The sequence below is a fragment of the Zalophus californianus genome, chromosome 1 (assembly GCF_009762305.2).
Source record: "Zalophus californianus isolate mZalCal1 chromosome 1, mZalCal1.pri.v2, whole genome shotgun sequence".
NCBI classification, from domain to species: domain Eukaryota; kingdom Metazoa; phylum Chordata; class Mammalia; order Carnivora; family Otariidae; genus Zalophus; species Zalophus californianus.
The window spans coordinates 18,468,538-18,491,108 of NC_045595.1; the positions used below are offsets into that span (position 1 = coordinate 18,468,538).

Sequence of the window (22,571 nt, forward strand, 5' to 3'; positions counted from 1 at the left end):
CCAAAAGTTTAAACTTAAGAGATTTATTGAACTGGGGTGCCTGGGTGGCTCAGTCGTTTGAGCATCCGACTCTTGATTTCCACTCAGGTCATGATCTCAGGGTCGTGGGATCAAACCCTGTGTCAGGTTCTGCGATGCGTATGGAGCCACTTGGGATTCTCTCTCTCTCTCCCTCTACCCGTTCCACCCCACACCTCCCTTGTGCACGTGCTCTCCCTCCCTCTCTTTCAAAAAAAAAAAAAAAGATATAAAGAGATTTATTGAACTGATAAGGCCAGGAGTACTTCTGAGAAAATAAACCTGTTTTACTTGTTTATTCATTTATTTTTAAATTTTTAAAAAAGATTTTATGTATTTGTTTGAAAGAGAGACAGAGGGAGCATGAGCAGGGGGAGGGGCAGAGGGAGAGGGAGAGAGAGAGAGAAGCAGACTCCCCGCTGAGTGCAGAGCCAGACATGGGGCTCAATCCCAGGACTCTGAGATCATGACCTGAGTCCAAATCAGACGTTTAATCAGCTGAGCCACCTAAGCACCCCTATTTTTAATTTAAAAAAAAAATAAGCTAGTTTTAAATGTTGTTTGTGGAACTACATTGAGACAGAATGAGGAAGTCATCTGATAAAGAGCTAACTGTGCAAGAAGTGTCTATTTTATCAGATTTTTTTTGTTTTATTGAGGGTTAATTGACCAATAAAATTGTAAAATTTATAGGGTACATAGAGGTAATTTGATGTACTTCTACATGATTTTATGAGATTTAATGCTTTAAAAACAAAAAGAAAACCCTATTTCTGGAAGAACTGCTAAAACTAAAGCTTCCGAACCTGAGTAACAGCAGGGCCCATTCCCTTTTCAGAAGGCCTGTGGCCGAAATGCTGTTGCCTGCTCCCAGATCAAGCAATGTCCTGCGGCCACTTTAACTAAACACTTGGACCTCAGGGAGGCTTGCTGGGATTCCTTCGCTTTTACTTGTTCATTTGAACTGCGGATTCATGATGGGGTGGGGTGGGTGCAGGTCAGAGCCAGTAGCGGTTTCATGGTTGAATGATAAGGAATGTGTATGTGTAGGAGTGTGTATTTGTATGTGTTGGGGGAAGATGTCCAGTTTCTTGGGGAGGAAGAGGTAGTGTTAATTGGCTTTACTCTTGATTCTTCCTGAAGGATGAGTTGGAAATGACTTTCAGTTAAGGGAGGCCGGCAGCTTGAAGTCTTAGGAGGACAGGGGCAGCCACATTGGGAACTCAGAAGTTCCCTTCTTTGGCAACCCAAGGCAAAAACTGAGAGGAAAAAAAAGTGAGCGAGTAAGAGTGAGTCACCAAGCAGCTTGGGAGGGAAGCGGTTGAAGTTAGTCTGGAAAGCCTTTGGGTTCCCATTTAGAGCCTAACCAGACAATGTGGCCTGGGCGGCACTGACCCTTTACAGGAAAGGGGACACTTGGAGCAGAAAGTCTATCCTCAGGTTCAGCTGGTAGGTTGCTGAGTAGGATCCTAAGTCCCCAGACTTTCCAAAGCACCATCTCTGGGTGAGGGCCATGGAACATTTTAACAAGTACCCTGGCGATTCTTGGGGGCTCTATGTTTAGCTCCTAGAACAGGACCTGACACATCTCGGACACTTGGTTATCTGGCTTCAATTCCAGCTGCCCCCCTGCAACTGTACTTGCTGAGGAACACTCAGTCCACAAGCACTTGCCCCAGCCACCGTTATGAAATATCCCTCCTCACGGCCCCTTGACTCCATCCTGGTTCTACCAGCTGTTCCTGTTAGCTGACCCAGGATTGGGAATCCATAGGCCTCGGGCCTAGGCCCCCCCTGGTGTATTTCTTTTTCTTTTTTTTTAATGTTTTATTTATTTATTCATAAAAGTCAGAGAGAGAGGCAGAGGCAGAGGGAGAAGCAGGCTCCCCGCCGAGCAGGGAGCCCGATGTGGGGCTCGATCCCAGGACCCTGGGATTATGACCTGAGCCGAAGGCAGATGCTTAACCGACTGAGCCACCCAGGAGCCCCTCCCCCCCCCCCGCCCCCCATTGTATTTCTCGCCATTCTCCCCAGGTGATCTGATACTCTCCAATGGCTACTTACTGTCCCCGGGGCTAGATCTTTGTCTCCAACCCATACTTCTTTTCTGAACCTCTTATAACTACCTGCTCCAGACACTCCATCTGGATGTCTCATGCAAAATGTCTGAATCTGAACACTCTTCTCCCCAAACCTGCTTGTCCTTGTGTTGTCCAGCTCAGTCAGTGGTGCCCCCTTCCCACTCAGACCCTTGCACACTGTACTCCCTGCCTGTCCACCCTCCATCAGTTCATTCCTCAGCTAAATGCTTCTTGACTTCTCTTCAGCTTCACTGTCATTTCCTCCAGGAGGGAAGCAGGATCCTGCCTACTGGGCCAGGCTCTCTTAGTCTCAAAGGACCCTGTACTGCCTCAGAACTACACATGCTTTTCGGAACTATATATTTCTGACTTTCTGAGGACTGCATTCCTGGCAGCCAACAGAACACATGACACAGGACCGAACGATGAGCCCACATTCTGGACCGGGAGACGCTGCTAATGTGTTTTTGCATCCTTGTCTGCCCAAGTAGGAGCTGCGTCCAAGCCGCCCAGAGTCCCCTGGGCTGTGATAGGAAGTGGCTTCAGGTCTGTTTCAAAAGATAGGCATTAGAGACAGGAGAGGGAGAGAGAGGTTAGACCCAAACCACACCTGAGAAGCAGCAGCTGGCTTCGAAGATAAGCCCCTACCGGGGGCCTGACCATGCAATTCCAACTGCTAAGTGCCAAGCAGGGCATGGTCAGAAGGCCCAGTTGCATACTCTTCTCACTCTGAATACATGAGAGGCAACAAGCAGTAAGGGTGGCATGGGAGTAGACATAAACAAGCCTGGGTGGCAACATGCAAAGATCTAACAAAGTAATAGGAAAAAATTTATAAAATTGCATGGGCTTACAACTGTGTGAAGCGGGTGGACCTCACACTTGGAGAAGCCACAGACTCTGAATGTGAGTGGGAACTCGTGGTGTTCTCTTTTATGAATGTCCTTTCATGCCTCGTCAATACTTAGAAAGGTGGCCTACTGCTGGGATTAGGCAGTTGGCTCTTGACTTGTCTTCCTCTTTTTGGAATCTGGATTTTCTCTTTTAACAGGACCTTGGGATGGCCCTACTAAATATCCTGGCAGAAGGAAAAACACTGGGACAGGAGTTAGGCTTTCCAGACACTATAGACAAAAGCTTAGGAAGTTCAGGCTTGGCTAAAATAAAGGCCAGGGGCGCCTGGGTGGCTCCGTCGTTAGGTGTCTGCCTTTGGCTCAGGTCATGACCCCAGGGTCCTGGCATCGAGCCCCGCATCGGGAAGCCTGCTTCTCCCTCCCCCACTCCCCCTGCTTGTGTTCCCTCTCTCGCTGTGTCTCTCTCTGTCAAATAAATAAAATCTTTCAAAAAAAATAAATAAAGGCCAAGAGGTGGGGGGGGGGGACACGACACTTAAGCTCACAGCCCTGTGACAATGAGGTTACTAGGAAAGATGTCCCCAACTGACACAGGACACACACAAAGTTGGCTGACACCCACCACTTTATTACTGAGGAGGCTTGTTAGGGAGGGGGTGCTGGGATGGACAAAAGCGCCTAGCTCAGGGGATTTTTCTGGAAATCAGGTGTTCCTCCAGGCAGATTTCGAGGAAACACCGTCATCGATGAAATCCCGAGGGCAGCGCTGCCAAGCATCAGGGGTAGGAGGGTTGCCTAGGCACTGCTGGGCCCCTGGGACAGCAGGGCTTCGATGTCAGGCTCGATATCGATGGTTGGAAAGCGGCGGCTGTACCTGCGCACAGGCACACCATCTGGGCCCACCAGGAACTTCTCAAAGTTCCAGGCGATGTCGTTGCGGCACACGGGAGACCAGATGATGAACTTGGGGTCGGTCATGAGCGCAGTGGCGTCGTCACTGGGGGCAGGCAGGGACTCCCGCAGGAAGGCGAAGAGGGGGTGCGCCTGCGCGCCGTTCACCTCGCACTTCTCAAAAAGCGTGAAGTTGGGCTCAAACCCGCCGCCAGGTCGGACGTACTTGAGGGAATTCAGGATCTCTTCGTTCTTAGCGTTCTCCTGCGGGAGGGGAGAGCAGCTGGAACCCGGGGCCGCAGCGGGAGGGGAAACGTTCGGACAGCAAACGAGGTTTCTCGATGAGTCACCGGGCTCTTGCCCTTCTGGTAAAACCCCTAGGCAGACCTGACCCCAGCCGGGACGAGCGCCGGTGGGCCCGCCTCTCCGCAGCCAGGACCTGGTGCACGCCCCGCCCCACCCCCACCCCCGCTCTGCCCCCTGCGCGCACCTGATGCCCGAACTGGTTGCACGGGAAGCCGAGCACAACCAGGCCCCGGGGCCCGAGGCGCCGCTGCAGCTCGTTCATCTGGGTGTAGTCCCGGACCGTTGTGCCTCAGAGCGACGCCACATTCTCGATGAGCAGCACCTTGCCCCGCAGGGAACCCAGGCTCAGGGGCTCCCCGCCGGCCAGCGGGCGCGCAGAGAAGGCATACACGGAGCGCGGGGCCGCCGCCCCAACGGCGGCGGCGGCGGTGGCGAGCGGAGCGGCACACATGACGGGCTTTCTGACTACAGTGCGTAGCTTCGGCAGCGGACAGCGAGGACTGCGGGGTCACGTGGCGCAGGGACTTTTCCAGCCGCTCCCCCCGCCCTCGGCCCCGCCTCATCCGGCCTCCGCCCTCCCTCCAGCCGGGTGGGAGGGTGCGGCCTGGCCGGATGCGGGCACCGCCCAGGCAGTGCGGAACCGCAGGCACGCCAGGTCCCGTCTAGGCAGCGCGGGGCTGGTGGCGTTCCCGCGAGTTACCCAGGGCTCGGGTTCAAGAGGGCTCCGGTTCCTTCTCAAGGGTTTTTAGTTAAGGGATGGGGCAGGGCCCAAGGAGACTGGGCAGCAACAGCAGCGGCTGCCGCTCCTGGCCACACAGCCCTCCCAGGCTAAGCCACATTACTTCTCTTGCAGTCTGTCTCCTATTGTCGCCAGGTGCACAGAGCAAGCTGTGACTTGCGGTGGTGGTGCAGTTGGCAGTGGCTGCCAAGGCAAGTTCTCTCTGCGATGACGCGCTGTGGCTCTAGGAAGGTTAAGTTGGAGGAAAGTGGGCATTGCCGGGGGCAGCCAGGGCTCAGGCTCCAAAATGCAGCTCTAACTCCGTTCCCTGCATTCTGGGGCTGCCTGGCGCGTCTTCTCATCCAGGCCTCTGGTCTCCTTTTAGATCTCCAGTGTGGCACTGTCCTTAACACTGGTTTTCCCAAGGAGCACTGAGACCCAGCCCCCTCCCTGGCTTCTGGGGTGGACCCAGCCGATTTCAGGCCATCCTCTATACCTAATCAGCTTAATCTGAGGCTCAGGCCTGTAAGTAAAAGACACATGGGCAGGAAGAGAAAAATGTCACTCCTGAGATTCCTCCAGAAGAATGACTGCTTGGAGTACCCTTCATGTATCCTCCATACAATGCATTCCCCACACTAGGCCACTGTGAACTTTAACTGACACAAAATGATCGTTTCCACCTTCTTAGGAGCAGCCAGGTTAGTGCCAAATTGGGGGGGGGGGGGGTTGTGTCAGAATGGGGGCAAGCTGGTTTTTGCACTTTGAAGGACACTTCCAAGGAGAGCTAGGCTGGATATATCCTCCCACTCCCGGCCCTGGAGAGAGCAACACAAACACCAGGATACAGGAAGTTTAGAAAACTGCCTTTATTCTATTAGTAGTTGGAAAAATTAACTGGTACAGAAAAAAAGTTCAGTCAGCTGGAGAGAAGAAAGAGTGCCACCCAAGAGAACTGGTGGCTCCTGTGGGAGGGAACCTGGATACAGTGAGGAAAAAGAGCACTGTGAACTAGAGCCAGACCCTGCAGTCCAGGTGAGACAGGTCATGCCACCTTCTGAAGTGTCTAAGTGCCTCAGGCATGAAACCAAATTCCTATTTATTTAGCCCAGCTCTGGGGAGGGAGTACTGGAATATGTGGGGCCAAAAACAGGTGATATGGGCCATCTTTTTTATCAGAGAAACTGACAAAACGGGAATTTTAAAAATGCATTTTTCCATCTGACTTTATTTTCAAATACACTTTCTTTTTTAAAAAACCAATACACTTTCTGCAGGATGACAAATATCAGTATTAGGAAATCCAATTATACAAAAAATACTACATCTAGTCTGGGGTAGATATATTTATTTTTTGGTAACATACATTAAGTGGCACTAATTACACAGTAACTATAAGGTAACTAACATGAAACCACAGAACTGTAACTCTGCCACAGCTGCATGGACTTGGGCCTTTCTGGATGAGCATTTTCAAAAAACTGGATGCCCATCACAGAGCTATGCCAATAAAATCTGTTAAGGAGTAAAGCTCTGAAGTAGGGACTCACCAGAGTACCTTGCAGCTGACAGATGGCAGGCAGGACATGTTAGTTATAAAGTAGTTACAGCCTAATTCACAAAAGTTACCACTGTTTCTCTTTCTAGAAAGAAGCAGGAAGTTAAGAAATCCCTTGAATTAGCGCCTGGTGTGTCAGGTGGGAGTGCAGAGGAGGGCTGTTAGAGCAGTGTCAGAAGGACCCCGGTGGTCGGGTAGGTTGGACATCATTAATAATCACGGTTGGCTTCTAAATACTGGTAGCAAGATGACTTCTGATTTGTAATCTTAGGTAAATTATAGATAAATGAAAAAAGGCCAGTAATCATACACTAAGATTAATAAACAGCACTTCAAAATTAACCGCATGAGGGCTGTGCTTGCAGCAGGGTTTCACAAGACAAGGCACCCAGATTTTTTCTTCCCACGTCTGGCTTGCAGAGCAGCTCTTGTGGCCATTTCAAAAACTTCCCTCACTCCATCTTTGGTCTTTGCTGAACACTCCATGTAACCGAAAGCGCCAATCCTGTTTGCCATATCTCTGCCTTCTTCCGGTTTCACCGGCTCCTAACAAAGAGAAAAGAGCACTTTCAGTTAAGTGTCACATATATGAAGTAAGTGCAAAGTACTCAAATTCAGCTTAAAAGATTTCTTTTAAAAGCTGCCAAACCCAGATTTGAGTTCTGTCTTATGAAAATCATATGCAGTGATCCTCCCTACCCCAATATAAAATCTCTATCAAACAAGCTCTTCTCTGGGACGAAGAGAGAAAGAAGGGAGAAGCCAGAGAGCCCTGCAAGGTTTAGGAGGGAATCAAGGGCAAAATGATTCAAGCTTTCAGTCCAGGGTAAGCATTTGGATCTTCCTGTAGTTAGCTTCACAGAGGAATGAATGCCTCTGGAAGGAAACAGATCCTGACCTTAACATTCAGAGAGGAACCTCAGTGGAAGAACCTGGGCTGAAGACCTCAAGGCTCTTGCCCTGCACTAGGGAAGCCCTGCCATTGGGCCACCTGGCTTCTCAGAAGCCAAGATGCGAACTCCATCATGCCTTTTATAAAGGCATCAGGGCTCTCTGGACTCCTTGTCCTCAGGATTTCTTGATCCTTTAGTTGCCACCAATTTAATCTTTGGCCTCATATATACCAAGGTAATAACTAGAGAGGGAAATCAAGAGCCTGATAAAAATTTCCTGCATTTGGAGTACTGACTACTGCTATTGATAGTCCCTTCTCAGGCAGGCAATCCTTGGAAGCACAGTACTACCTCACTGGAGAGCTTCCCATCTCACATGAGTATGGAGTCTTAAGGACCCTATGAGCAGGCCCCAGTGAATGAGACGGACAGGTGGAGAAAGAAAGGCTTCTGGGACTCTCTGAAATAGCCTGGCTTGTGAGTTTCTGCTGGGCCCCCTCAACAACCAACCTTCGGCCCTGGGTTTTAGAATACTACAGGACAACAGAGCCCGGCCCCAGACAATACCTGCTTCATCTTGGCTAGCTCCCGCCTTGTGTGCTCATCATTCCGAAGATCCTTCTTGTTCCCAACCAGGATGATGGGCACGTTGGGACAGAAGTGCTTGACTTCCGGGGTCCATTTTTCTGGGATGTTTTCTGAAAGCAGCAAAATTTGGATATACAATTCTACCTTGAACAATGTCCAAGAGCCCTGGTTAAATTGCAAGGAAACTACTTAAAAAAGTATGCTCAACATTTAATAGAGTCTCACTAGTTTCAAAAGCACAGAAAAAGGCAAAATCTAACCCCCTTCCATTAAGCACAGAATCACCAGCTTCTCCTCAGTCCCCACTAAGGAACTCAGTTCCTGTAGAAGCAGGGCCCAGTTAAAGCCTTTGGAGGAGCAAAGGATCCAGGACACAAGGTCGCTCCACAACGATACAACCTGACCCAAGGAGGGAAGCTATCCATGGACCATTTTGTCACTGCTGGCTAGTAATTCTGACTACATCTTACAGAAAGGGTCTCCATTCAAGGGCTGCAGCTGGCCCAGGGTCCCCATGTTCTCTCGATACCTTCCTTTTGGACCTTCAGCATGACCCACATAGTGTAGGTTATTGGTATTTCAAATGGCTCAAGAATGACTTATGAAAATGAGTGATAACCAGCTTCTTGCCAATACTGTACTAATTTACAAAGGTTGGACGTACATCATGGTGTGTAAGTGGCCCAGGTTCAACCTCCCACAACCTGGCCTTGGGCATCTGCATCTCAGTGTCAGGCATTTTATAAAATGGGGATAACAGTATTACCTATCTCACATAGGGTTATTCAGAGTCAATGCATACAAAGTACTTATTGACAATCATTTAAATAGTCTGCTTGTAATCTGAGGCTATATTTTGGAAATAAATTGTTCAGGGGCGCCTTGGGTGGCTCAGTTGGTTAAGCGTCTGCCTTCAACTCGGGTCATGATCCCAGGGTCCTGGGATGGAGCGCCATGTCGAGCTTTCTGCTCAGTGGGGAGCCTAATTCTCTCTCTCCCTGCCGCTCTGCCTGTTTGTGCACGCTAACAAATAAATTAATAAATAAAATCTTAAAAAAAAAAGTAAACTTCATTCTCTGACTTCAAGACAAATTACCAAAAGGCAAGAGTTATTTAGAATATGGAAAGATGCTCTGTCTTCTGGCTGAAAGACCGTATCAGATAAAGAAGCTATATGAGTAAGGTCAGGAAACTTACACATACTACTCTTCAGCACACAAAATGGACACTTGACTGTGCTTTGCTACAGCCAACAATAGAGTCAATTGTATTACTAATGTCACAACTTAAAACTCAAAAGTTTTATTCTGAAACAAAGAGGTTTCCAAGAAGTGCAGTGTTCCAGTCCTCAGAACAATACAGAGTAATACAGAGAAAAGGGCCAACCCATCTAACAACCACGCCAAACAACCTCAGCCTGAACCTTGCTCTCACCTCTGCACCTGCGGTCACTTTTCAGTTCAGCTGTGACAGTGATCACTTTAAAAGGTAAGTGAGACATCACTCCTTTGTTCAATCCTTCTCACAATCCAGCTCCCAACTCACTCATGATGAAAGGAAAAGTCCACACCATTAAGCACATGGCTTTGCAACCCTCATTCCCACCTCTTCTGCTACACTGGATTCCTTCCTTCCTCTTCCTGCCTTGGTGACTTTGCATCTGCTGTTCCCCCTACCTGGAAGGTTCTTTTATTAGATATCTGTATTTGCTTCCCTCAGATCCTGTAGGTCTCTCCCAGAAGTCACCTTTTCAGTAGGGTTGCTGACCATTCTATGGTCATCCTCTAAAACAGAATACTACCATGGCCCATTCCATACCCACCTCTAAGAATGCTATTTGTAAAATTTCTTGCTATCAGATTGGTTTTTTTTTTTTTTTGGATTTACTGTTGTTTTTGCTCTTCTGTCTCCCTTAATCTAGAAATTTCTTCCATAAATAGGTGCTCAGTAATTATTTGCTGAATATATGAAATTATTACTCCAATAGTCTCCTCACCCCCTGGAATTCAGGACACATATATTAAAATGAATTGCCTCTGTCTTGCCTTCTCTTTTCATGAATAACTTTAAAATGTAACTTTTTTCTTTTCTGCACCGCCCCCCGCTTTTTTAAAAGTAGGCTCCATGCCCAATATGAGGCTTGAACTCACAGCCCTGAGGCAAGAGTCTCATGCTTTACTGATGACTGAGCCAACCAGGCGCCCCTAAAACTTTATTTAATCCAATGATGGCAATCACCTATAGTACCTCCCACCCCCGAAATAATCTGATAACATTGAGGCTTATCACTCTGTGTGGATTTACAGTGGGGTTGTATGAGGGCCTTTGGGAATTCCAGAAAGCTAGAGAGTAGAAATCCTTATTATCTAGATCAGGGTCAGCAAATAAAATCTTGTCTGGAGTCTACTTTTAAAAAATACTTATAAAAATAAGGGGCACGTGGGTGGCTCAGTCAGTTAAGCACCTGCCTTTGCCTCAGGTCATGAACCCAGGGTGCTGGGATCGAGCCCCACATGGGGCTCCCTGCTCAGTGGGGAGCCTGCTTCTTCCTCTCCCTCTACTGCTCCCCCTGCTTGTGTGAGCACACATGCACTCATTCGCTCTCTCAAAAAATAGCATCTTTGGGGAGCCTGAGTGGCTCAGGCAGTTAAGCATCCGACTCTTGGTTTCAGCTCAGGTCATGGTCTCACAGTGGTGGGACTGAGCCCTTTGTCCAGCTCAGTGCTGAGTACACAGTCGGCTTCAGATTCTCGTTCCCTCCCCCTCTGCTCCCCCCACCCCTGCTCGCTCAAACTCTCTCTCTAAAATAAATAAAATCTTTTTTTTCTTGGGCACCTGGGTGGCTCAGTTGGTTAAGCGACTGCCTTCAGCTCAGGTCATGATCCTGGAGTCCCGGGATCGAGTCCCGCATCGGGCTCCCTGCTCGCAGGGAGTCTGCTTCTCCCTCTGACCCTCTGCCCTCTCGTGCTCTCTATTTCTCATTCTCTCTCAAATAAATAAATAAGATCTTAAAAAAAACAAAAACTTTTTTTTTCCTTAAAATAAGTTTTACTGGAACATAGCCAAGCTCATTCATTATATATATTCTGGGCTGCTTTTGTGATACAACAGTGTGAAATTGAGTAGTTGTGGCCAAGTTCGGTACAACATATGGCCAACAAAGCCTAAAATATTTACTATTTGGTCTTTTACAAGTTTGCTACCCCAGGTCTCAACTAGAATATAGACTCTAGAACAACTGCCAGTCCAGATAACAGACGCTCAAAAAGTAAAATTATCACAGGGTTGGCTGGCAGCAGGGCTGAAACCTTCACATCAATATTCTGATTCCTGATCAAACTTGTTACCCTATACCTACATATGGGACCATAGTCTAGTAACATCCAATCAAGTAAAACAAAGTTTAACATTAGGTTGACATTAGCTTTTCATTTTCTTGATACACACTTTTTGAGTTCCCATAACACATTTTACTTGGGCAAACTACTGGTGAGATTCTCCCCATATCCAAGCCAAGACAACAGAACTTTTAAAAGGACTTTGGCAAAACCAAGCTAGTTAAGTCAGCTCAGCAAAGCGGTTCCACCCAACCACACTCCTGCAATGACCTCCAGGGAAGGCAGAGCATCCTCCAACATCAGACCCTCTCCCTAGGTGTATCTGTATTTCAGAGATCTCTCCTTTGCCTCTTTACTTTCTACCTCTGCTCTCCTCCCCAGGGCCTGCCCTCTGGGAGAAGGGCCAGCAAAAAACAAGTCATGGCTAGTAAAGAGAAGTCAAAAGCTAAAGAGGGGCACCTGGGTGGCTCAGTCAGCTAAGCATCTGACTCTTGATTATCAGCTGAGGTCCTGATCTCAGGGTTCAAGCCCCACACTGGGCTCCACGCCGGGTGTGGAGCCTACTTTAAAAAAAGGGAGGGGTGCTAAAAACCTCCTTTGAGATGAGGAAACATGGAGAAAAATAACTTTTGCCTCTGAAGTGTTTTTGTCCCTAAAGGATTATACCTTGGATGATGAGATATAGGGCAGCATTCCTCTGCATTCCCACAGGACTTAGACAAAGTCCACAATGTGTGTGTGAAGGGAGGGTGTCGCATGGCTCTATTTTTTCTGTGCCCCATCTTCTCGGGCCTTCCAAGAGACCCCCAAAGGAAGTCAGGTTCGTTTGAGAAACCAAAACTGAAACAACTGTTGAAAATAACCAAAGTGAACCAATGGCAGAGAGTACCTGCTCTATCTGTCTCAGTCTTGGGAGACACTGCACAGAGGGCTCAGTCTCAGCTTGATGCCTTGGGATGCATAACCCTGATCAAGGGGCTCAAAATCTTGGAGCGCCCAAGTATTGTCATTGAGTATAACCATGACCAAAAAAAAAAAAAAAAAAAAAAGGTCATATAACCCTAACTGGCCAGCGCAAGCCCACATCACCAGCAGGCCCTCCAAGGTTGTTTGTATTAATGATGACAATATTCTTTTTTTTTTTTAAGATTTTATTTATTTATTTGAGAGAGAGAATGAGAGATAGAGAGCATGAGAGGGAAGAGAGTCGGAGAGAGAAGCAGACTCCCTGCTGAGCAGGGAGCCCGATGTGGGACTCAATCCCGGGACTCCAGGATCATGACCTGAGCCGAAGGCAGTTGCTTAACCAACTGAGCCACCCAGGCGCCCAATGATGACAATATTCTTGGCCTGACTGCTACCTTGTAAAGACAGCGCACTACATCACCAAGAGAGACATTTTATCCTCTTAGGTACAAACCGAAAGTAAGTTCTGTTTCAGACCTTGGTGCCTTGCTTCAGAGTGTGAGGTCAGTGTTTTACTTGGTCTTTTTCTGAAGGAAGGTGGCTTCTGAGACATGTGACCAACTGAGCTGGTGAAATGAAAATAACTTGAACTTGACGTTCAAGTCTCTCTCTATTAGCTAAGATACTTTAGAAAACGGCTAAAATGAATACTACCAGGAGGGGTGCTGGGTGACTCAGTTGGCTAAGCATCCAACTGTTGATCTCAGGGGAGTCTGCGTCTCTCCCTCTCCCTCTGACCCTCCCCGCGTACTCTCTCTCTCAGATAAATAAATAAACCTTTAAACAAACAAACACACTACCAGGAAATGGCAAATCACCAGTTTAGATATTGGGAAGCAACAGGTTCAATACGAAGTACTGAAGAAAGGTGTGAGCACCTAAAAAAGCCTTCCTCAAATTTTAGTAGAAAAGATGGCTTTGTATTGGGAATCCACCTACTTTACAAGGTAGACACATAGGAGACCTAGGCTGAAAAGTGACCCAGGGCCCAGGCTTTATAGTCCCAAGGCTCTAGGACTCTGGTCACTGATGATTCCTTCTATGAAGTTCATGTTTGCTTTTCAATGACTTGACGCACAGAAATGACCTGAGAAACCAGGTGTCAGCCAGGCACACAGACAGTGACAAACATCAGGCTGCAGAGTTACTCACCTAAACTATCAGGGCTGTCAATGGAGAAACACATCAGTATAACATCAGTGTCCGGATAGGAGAGAGGCCTCAAGCGATCATAATCTTCCTGCCCAGCTGTATCCCACAAAGCCAACTCTACCTGTGATAGGAAAAATAAACACAAGAATGCAAGGTTAATCCTCTCCACTTTCAGACAAAGTGGTACTCACCAAAGTACATTCAAATGGCAAACTATCCAAAACAGTAAAACAAGCCTGAGCTGGATGGTGTGTTTAAATTGTTTTAGGTTGTGGCGCCTGGGTGGCTCAGTTGGTTAAGCGACTGCCTTCGGCTCAGATCATGATCCATGAGGCCCTGGATCGAGTCCCGCATCGGGCTCCCTGCTCAGCAGGGAGTCTGCTTCTCCCTCTGACCCTCCCTCCTCTCATGTGCTCTCTCTCTCGTTCTGTCTCAAATAAATTAAAAAAAAAAAATTGTTTTAGGTTGAAATTTCTCAAAATATTAGAGTACATAAAGTATATAATAAAGTACATAATTAGTACATAATTTAAAATACCAAGTCAAAAAATAACTTTATAGTTTGTAAAAAGCATAGTATTTAATTATAAACATTCTACATAGAAAAGCAGATGAACAAGGAAAATCAAACTATAGAGAACATTCTACCAGGTGTACAAAGCAAGACAAGGAAACACCAGACCTGAGTAACTTTTCCCAATACATTGTAACTCAATTGTTTCCTTTGTCTCATCATTCTGCTCCAATGTGCAAAAACGGAGACAAGACTGTATTTGAGGGGCACTTGGGTGGCTTAGTCAGTTAAGCATCTGCCTTCTGCTCAGGTTGTGATCCCAGGGTCCTGGGATTGAGCCCCACATCAGGCTCCCTGCTCAGTGGTGAGTCTACTTCTCCATCTCCCTCTGTTCCTTCCTGCACTCATGCTTACTCTTTCAAATAAATAAATAAAACCTTAAAAAAAAAAAAGATTACATTTGAGTAGGTGGGTAAGAAAAGACACCATCATGCTGGACGTTAGGCAAGGTCTCAGTGGACAAGAAAGGTCTCTGGACCTGCCTTTTCTGCTCAAAAAAAGATCTGAATGAAAGCATCACTAAGAGAGCAGGGTACTCCTTTCACACCTGGGAACCTGCTCACCTTCCTGTGAAAGGAGGGCAAACTGATGCCTGGGCTCTGAACACAGGTCCCCTTCCATGTTGTCCAGCACTGCAGACAGCCCTGTGATTTCTCACAACCAGAGTGGGATTTTAATACTTCTGCTCAGGGAGGCTTTGGAGCCAAAAGCTCTCCTTCTAGTACTTGGAATACCCTTTTTTCCTAGAGCCTTCACAGCCCATATTTCAAAATTTCTAAATATCATTCTTTCCTTAAAGTTGATGGCTAATTATCTCTTCCACCCTCAACCTCTGCCCTAGGATGCATCGCTCACAACCTCCACTAGACCCACTGCACTTCTGTCATGCACACACACTACTGGTTTGGTATGTGTATTTCTAATACACTGATGCCCAAGGCTCACAACAGAACGAACCTCAGAATGGTACAGCTCATTCACTCTCTGCCTAATCGTACTACCTTGGCCCCTCCAAGCCTCATGTGTGCTCAGTCAGACACATCCAACCCTATCTCCTGATAAATGCTTTGGGATGTTGGCCCTATCTCTTGTCAGAATGGGCTTTTCCAACTTTGGTAGGTCTGTTCCTGGGACCACAATCACCTAGAATCTTGGATGGTTTCCTGGACTATTACTGTATACTCTTAAATGAACATTCCTAGCACCCTCTCTCAACTTGTAGGCTACTGAGTTGCTAAGAAGCACTTTTATTTCAGGGACCCTAGAAATCTGAATAGCTGGCTTAATGTGCTTTCCATACCCGGTGCCACAAACTGAAGCTAGGTAGCACTGGGACAGAAAGGGGTAATAGGTAAAGCAGGAAAATGAGAAAGGAGAAAGGGCATGGAATTATGGGGGCCATAATGTCTCGTGCTAGCAGCATGAGACATGTGAATGAATGCCCAAGAGGACTGGATATATTGGAGAAGAGCCCCTTGTTCTAGTTTCTTTTCAGCTGACCCATCTGCAGTGGGAATTTCATGCCTCTCCAAAAGTTGTACAGGAGCTGGGTAAGACATTATTTGACACAAAAGGGAACAAAAAGGGGTGCCTGGGTGACTCGGTCGTTAAGCGTCTGCCTTCGACTCAGGTCATGGTCCCAGGGTCCTGGGATCAAGCCCAGGGGGGTTGATCATGGGGCTCCCTGCTCCTCCCTCTCCCACTCCCCCTGCTTGTGCTCCTTCTCTGTGTCTCTGTCAAATAAATAAAATCTTAAAAAAAAAAAGGAACAGAAAATTAAAAAATATATACATATAAACTCTAATTCCAGGAGAGTTTTGCTCCGGTCTTGCCAGTGGACTTTCAGGACAGACACGAAGAAACACTGTCCTTGTTGCCAGTGACAGGTAATTGAAGCAATGGTGGCAGCCTATTTATGTTAAAGTAAAACACCATTAAAAAAAATTAAATATGAGGCTATTACTTAAATGTCACATTGCGGGTGGTGTACATCAGTATACCCTTTTGAGACCCATAAAATGACCTCTTGACCTAGTAATCTCATACTTCAGCACTGAATGATATATGACAGAACTGGGGAAGTCCATCCATATGAAGAGATTCAATTTAGCGTTATCCATCTGGCAACAAACTAAATTTCAAATATAAAGCTGTAAAGAGGCTTCCCTATGTAAAATACATAGGGATGTGATTAAAGTCTAGATGACAGCAGTTAAAAATGAACAAAGTTGGGCTATGATGGCAGGAACAGAATGGATTTCTCAAACATGTTTATTATTATATTGTGTACTGAAGAGACAAAAAGACCTAATTCTCTACAGGCTCTATGAACATCTTTGCCTAAGATGCAAAATGAAACCAGTTGTTATGAAAAGTGTACTCACCTGCTTTCCATCAACTTCAATATCTGCCACATAGTTCTCAAACACTGTGGGTACATACACTTCTGGGAACTGGTCCTTGCTAAAGACGATGAGCAAACAAGTCTTGCCACAGGCTCCATCACCAACAATCACCAGTTTCTTCCGGATGGCAGCCATGCTGAAACATGAGACAAAGGTGTTATCTAGAACGCACAAGAAGCTATTAATAGCCTCAGGCTATGACACACACTTTTCTGACCATGGGGCACAAGCCTCTATTAGCACACCCAAATACAAAATGTTAGTACAACTTTCCACTTGACACCAAAACTCCACAACTAATGGTTATACTTTTCTTCTTTTTAGGATTTTTATTTATGTATTTGAGAGACAGACAGAGAGAGAACGGGGGGGGGGGGGAGAGAGAGGGAGAGAGAATCTTTAAGCAGACTCTGTGCTGAGTGTGGAGCCTGACGCCTGGCTCTATGCCAGGACCATGAGATCACGACCTGAGCTGAAACCAAGAATTGATGCTTAATTGACTGCTGCCCAGGTGCCACAAACTAACTGTTATAGTTAAGGGTAAAAAGACTGAAAGCTTATCCTCAAGATTAGAACAAGACAAGAATGGCCACTTTTGCCACTTCTATCCAACATGATAATGAAGATTCTAGCCGGAGTAATTAAGCAAGAAAATGAGATAAGACATCCAGACTGAAAAGGAAGAAATAAAACTATCTTATTTTGCAGATGACACGACCTTATATATATATGGAAAATCCTAAGGAATCCACTAAAAATTATCAGAACAAATTCAGTAAGGTTGCAGGATACAAGATGAACATACAAAAATCAATTGTACTTCTATAACCTGGTAATGAACAAAGTGAAAATCAAATTAAGAAGACAATTTCATTTACAATACCTTCAAAAAGAACAGGGACAAATTTAACAAAAGTACAAAATACACTCTGAAAACTCCAAAACAGGGGCACCTGGGTGGCTCAGTTGGTTAAGCAGCTGCCTTCGGCTTAGGTCATGATCCCAGGGTCCTGGGATCGAGCCCCACGTCGGGCTCCCTGCTTAGTGGGGAGCCTGCTTCTCCCTCTCCCTCTGCCTGCCTCTCTGCCTACTTGTGCTATCTGCCAAATAAATAAATAAAATTAAAAAAAAAAAACCTGAAGGGCACCTGGGTGGCTCAGTTGGTTAAACGACTGCTTTCGGCTCAGGTCGTGATCCTGGAGTCTCAGGATCGAGTCCCGCATCGGGCTCCCTGCTCAGCAGGGAGTCTGCTTCTCCCTCTGACCCTTCCCCCTCTCATGTGCTCTCTCTCTCTTTCTCTCTCTCTCAAATAAATAAATAAATAAATAAAATCTTAAAAAAAAAAAAAAAAAACCTGAAAACTCCATAACATTGTTGAGAGAAAGATCTAAATGAATGAAAAGACTTGGAAGACAATACTGTTAAACGACAACATCCTCCAAATCATTCTACAGATTCAAGACAATCCCTATCAAAATACCAGCTGGCTTCTTGAATTTAGAGTCCAGAAATAAGCCCCCACATTTAGGGTCAAGTGATGGATGCCAAGACAATCTGATGGAGGAAAACGTCTTTTCAACAAATAGTGCTGAGACAACCGAATAGATCCACACAAAAGAATGAAGTTAGAAAGCTACACCTCACATCATATACAAAAATTAACTCAAGATGGATTACAGGCCCAGGGGTACCTGGGTGGCTCATTAATTTTACCACTAGCTACTTCATGTGGAAGGATGTGGAATCAAGCAGCATTTGCCCTTTTGGGACTGGCTTATTTCACACAGCATAAGTCTTCAAGGTTCATACATGTTGCAGCATGTGTCAGAATTTCCTCCCTTTTTAAAACTGAGTAACATTCTACTCTATGTGTATATACTACATTGTTTATCCATTGATCCACTGATAGACACTGGGTAGCTTCCACCTCTTGGCCACTGTGAATAATATATTTAAGAATATACTGGGGGCGCCTCGGTGGCAGAGTTGGTTGGGTGTCCAACTCTTGGTTTCAGCTCAGGTCAGGGTCTCAGGGTCCTGGGGTCCTGACATCAAGCTCTATGTCAGGCTCCATGCTCAGCACAGACTCTGCTTGAGACACTCTCCCTCTCTCCCTCTGGCCCACCCTTCCATGCATGCTCATCTGCTCTAATAAATAAATTAAAAAAAAAAAAGAATATATTTATCACTAGCAACCAAAGAAAAAATAGGTAATTGGACTTTCATCAAAATTTTTAAAACTTTTGTGCTTTGGGGCACCTGGGTGGCTCAGTTGTTAAGCGTCTGCCTTCGGCTCAGGACATGATCCCAGTGGGATCGAGCCCCACGTCGGGCTCCCTGCTCCACAGGAAGCCTGCTTCTCCCTCTCCCACTCCCCCCTGCTTGTGTTCCCTCTCTTGCTGTGTCTCTCTCTGTCAAATAAATATATAAAATCTTAAAAAAGAAACAAAAACTTTTGTGCTTCAAGAGATACCATCAAGGGGTGCCTGGGTGGCTCAGTCATTATGTGTCTTGCCTTCGGCTCAGGTCATGATTCCAGAGTCCTGGGATTGAGCCCCGCGTTGGGCTCCCTGCCCAGCGGTAAGCCTGCTTCTCCCTCTCCCACGCCCCCTGCTTGTGTTCCCTCTCTCGCTGTGTGTCTCTCTCTGTCAAATAGATAAAATCTAAAAAAAAAGAGAGAGAGAGAGAGAGCAATACCATCAAGAAAATGAGAAGACATGGGGCGCTGGGCTGGCTCAGCATGAGTTTTGATCTCAGAGTCCTGAGTTCAAGCCAAATGCTGGGTGTCGAGTCTACGTTTTACAAAAAAAGAAAGAAAAAAAAAAAACAAGAAGACAGCCCATAAATAGGAGCAAATGTTTGCAAATAACATACCTAATAAGGCATGTATATCTAGAATACATAAAAAACCCCTAGAACTCAACAACAAAAAAGCAGCTTAGGTTGGATGGTCTGGCTCAGGGTCTCTCATGAGACTGCAATAAGGATATTGATTTGGGGGGGTGCCTGGGTAGCTTAGTCGGTTAAGCATCTGACTCTTGGTTTCGGCTCAGGTCCTAATCTCAGGGTGGTGAGATTGAGCCCCACGTTAGGCTCCGCACTCAGTGCAAAATCTGCTTGAGATTCTATCCCCCTTTCTCCCCCGCCCCCGTTCCTCCCCCTGCGCTCATGCATTCTCTAAAAAATTAAATCTTAAAAAAAAAAAAAAAAATGGGCAAAGGATCTGAATAGGTATGACCCAGCAATTCCATTCCTAGACATACATCTGAGAAAAATGAAAACCTATGTTCACACAAATAGTTGTACACAAACGTTCAGCAGCATTAAAATATTCATCACAGTTGGGGAACCTGGGTGGCTCAGTCAGTTAAGTGTCCAAATCTTGGTTTCGGCTCCGGTCATGAGATTGAGCCCCATGTTGGGCTCAGCACTCAGCAAGGAGTCAGCTTGAAGATTCTCTCCCTCTCCCTCTGCCCCTCCCCCTGCTCCTGCACTCTCTAAATAAATAAAAAAAAAATTTTTTAAAGATTTTATTTGACAGAAAGAGAACAAGCACACGGAACAGCAGGCAGAGGGAGAGGGAGAAGCAGTCCCCCAGGAGCAGGGAGCCCTCTGTGGGGCTTGATCCCAGGACCCCAGGATCATGAACTGAGCCAAAGGCAGACACTTAACCAAATGAGGCGCCCAGGCACCCAAATAAAATCTCCCCCCCCAAAGAAAGCGGAAACAAACCAAACATCCAACAACTAATGAATGGATAAAATGTGGTATATATATCCATAGAATGGAATGATGTTCAGCAATAAATAGAGGAAAAAGTGCTGATACATACCACAGTGTGAATGAAACTTGAAAACATTACATATGTGAAAGAAGCTTGCCACAAAGAACCACATACTGAGTGTCTCCATTTGAATAAAATTTCCAGGGTAACCTAGTTGGCTCAGTCAGTAGAGCACAGGACTCTTATCTCAGGGTCATGAGTTCAAGCCCCATATTAAAATTTAAAAAACAAAAACAAACAAACAAACAAAAACACAATACAGGGTGCCTGGATGGCTCAGTTGTTAAGCGTCTGCCTTCGGCTCAGGTCATGATCCCAGGGTCCTGGGATCGAGTCCCATGTCAGGCTCTCTGCTCAGCAAGAAGCCTGCTTCTCCCTCCCCCTGCTTGTGCTCTGTGTCAAATAAAATCTTAAAAAGTGTGTGTGTATATATATGTATGTGTATGTGTATATATATGTATATATAAAATGTTCAGAATAGGAAAATACAGAGACAGAAAATAGGTTGGTGGTTGCCTAAGGGAGTTGGAGGAGGGAGGAAAGAAAATGATTACTAAGGGAACAGTGGGGTTTCTTTTGGGGATGACAAAACTGTCATGAGACGGATGCAGAGCCACAGTTCTATGAATATATATTCATATAGTATGAATATATGACATTGAATTGTACACTGAAATGGGTAAACTCTAAGGTATATGGAGTGTATTTCAATAAAGTTGTTACCAAAAAAAAAAAAAAAAACCTCCAGAATCCTTCCATTTGCCAGAGACTAATTAATGGTCAACCACCCCAATTTCCACCATTCCCTCTTAGAATAGCACTCCAATCTTTAGCTGTGTATGTTGTTGCCTAGTTAAAAGACTACATTTTTTAGCCTCCCTTATCATTAGGTATGGCTATGTACAAAGTTCTAGCCCATAAGATGTAATCAGCAATGCCTGTGGGACTTCCAGGAAGTCTTCCTTAAAGTTAAGTCCTATGTCCTTCCTCATTCCCTGCCTCCTTCCTGGTGCTTAAACCTGGAGCCAAGGCTGCTTTCTGAACACCATCCTGGAATGTGAAGATATGGATGTGTAGATGAAGAACGTAAGTGCCACATTCTGGAGTTGGAGGATTAAAAGGTAGAAAAAGCCTGGATCTTAGCTGCTCTTGGGAGCCACCATCTCAACCCCAGACTGCCCACACTTCTACACTCCTTTATGTGAAAAATAACTGTCTTGTTTAAGATGATATTTTTCAGATCTTTGTTACCTGTAGTCAAACTAATCCTCAACAATACATACTCATAAAACCAGACTATCTAAAGGGAATGCTTCCCAAACTGGAGCAGGTATAATTCACTGGGGGTACATGAAAGAAACACAAGAACCACATTTTTTAAGTCTAGAAAACCTAAGGAATTTAGTTTTTTTTTTTTAAGATTTTACTTATTTGAGAGAGAGAGAGAGAATGAGAGATAGAAAGCACGAGAGGGAAGAGGATCAGAGGGAGAAGCAGACTCCCTGCTGAGCAGGGAGCCCGATGCGGGACTCCAGGATCATGACCCGAGCCAAAGGCAGTCGCTTAACCAACTGAGCCACCCAGGCGCCCAGGAATTTATCTTTAAAATTTTAATTGCATAAACTCCTAAGCAGAAGATCCCATAATGGGAAGGGCTCACAGTGCTGCCATCATGCATTTGTGAGTTCTCAGTATGCTTAACATACGGCAGTATGTGCCTAAGTAATACACAGACTTTATGAAGTTTTAACCAAACCCAAAACTGATCTAGTGATTTTTAAAGATCTTTTATTTTTTTGCACAAAAGCATTAGATTGAGGATAATACTAATAATGAAAGTACAATAATAAGCATAAACAGGAAATGTGCTTGATATCATTCTTTCAACAGCAGGAGTATGCAGGGGTGCCTGCCTGGCTCAGTCAGTAGCAAGCATGTGACTCTTGATCTCAGGGTCGTGAGTTCAAGGCCCACGTTGGGCTTGGAGCCTACTTTAAAAAAGAAACAAACAATAGGAGCATGCAATCAAAACAGTATTATATTGAGACCAGCCTTTAAACTATGGCCCAGTACTCTGGCCACCCCTTCAGCTCCCCTTTCCTTTTTTGCTTTGGATTCCTAATGGATATGGGACCGGTCTCAAGGTCCTGTAGTTTCACTTGTGTTTTGTCTTCCAACTGGACTGCAAATCACCTAAGATCAAAGAACGTATCTTAAATTTCTTTGCAGCCTTATTCAGTTTGGTACTTTAGTGGGCATGCAGTAGATATTAAATAAATACAAGAAAACCAAAAACCAAAAAACATTTCTTAAATGAGAAAGGAGAGAGATTACCTCATTTTCAGAATCCAGGGCACAGACACTAATGGATTTACCTCTTAAAAATTGTTCCTTTAGGGGCACCTGGGTGGCTCAGTTGGTTAAGCGACTGCCTTCGGCTCAGGT

General features: G+C 45.7%; 2 protein-coding genes across 3 annotated transcripts in view; both read right to left on the reverse strand.

Moving 5' to 3' along the window:
- Nucleotides 1-3,560: 3,560 nt before the first annotated feature.
- GPX1 (glutathione peroxidase 1) lies at nt 3,561-4,671 on the reverse strand. Its single transcript, XM_027586661.1, has 2 exons — nt 4,335-4,671; nt 3,561-4,108 (listed from the first exon to the last, which is right to left on the reverse strand). Exons 1-2 carry the CDS (start codon nt 4,599-4,601, stop codon nt 3,749-3,751), a joined length of 627 nt encoding a protein of 208 aa, XP_027442462.1. The 5' UTR covers nt 4,602-4,671; the 3' UTR covers nt 3,561-3,748.
- A 1,051-nt stretch (nt 4,672-5,722) lies between these two features.
- Nucleotides 5,723-22,571, reverse strand: part of RHOA (ras homolog family member A) — a 62,795-nt gene continuing 45,946 nt past the window's right edge. For both annotated transcript variants that reach the window (XM_027582346.2, XM_027582347.2), the window contains 4 exons: nt 16,322-16,478; nt 13,364-13,484; nt 7,887-8,017; nt 5,723-6,972 (listed from right to left, as the gene is read on the reverse strand). In XM_027582346.2, coding sequence (XP_027438147.1) covers nt 6,799-6,972; nt 7,887-8,017; nt 13,364-13,484; nt 16,322-16,477 — 582 coding nt within the window. In that variant the 5' untranslated portion in view covers nt 16,478 and the 3' untranslated portion in view covers nt 5,723-6,798. The remainder of the gene's footprint in view (nt 6,973-7,886; nt 8,018-13,363; nt 13,485-16,321; nt 16,479-22,571) is intronic.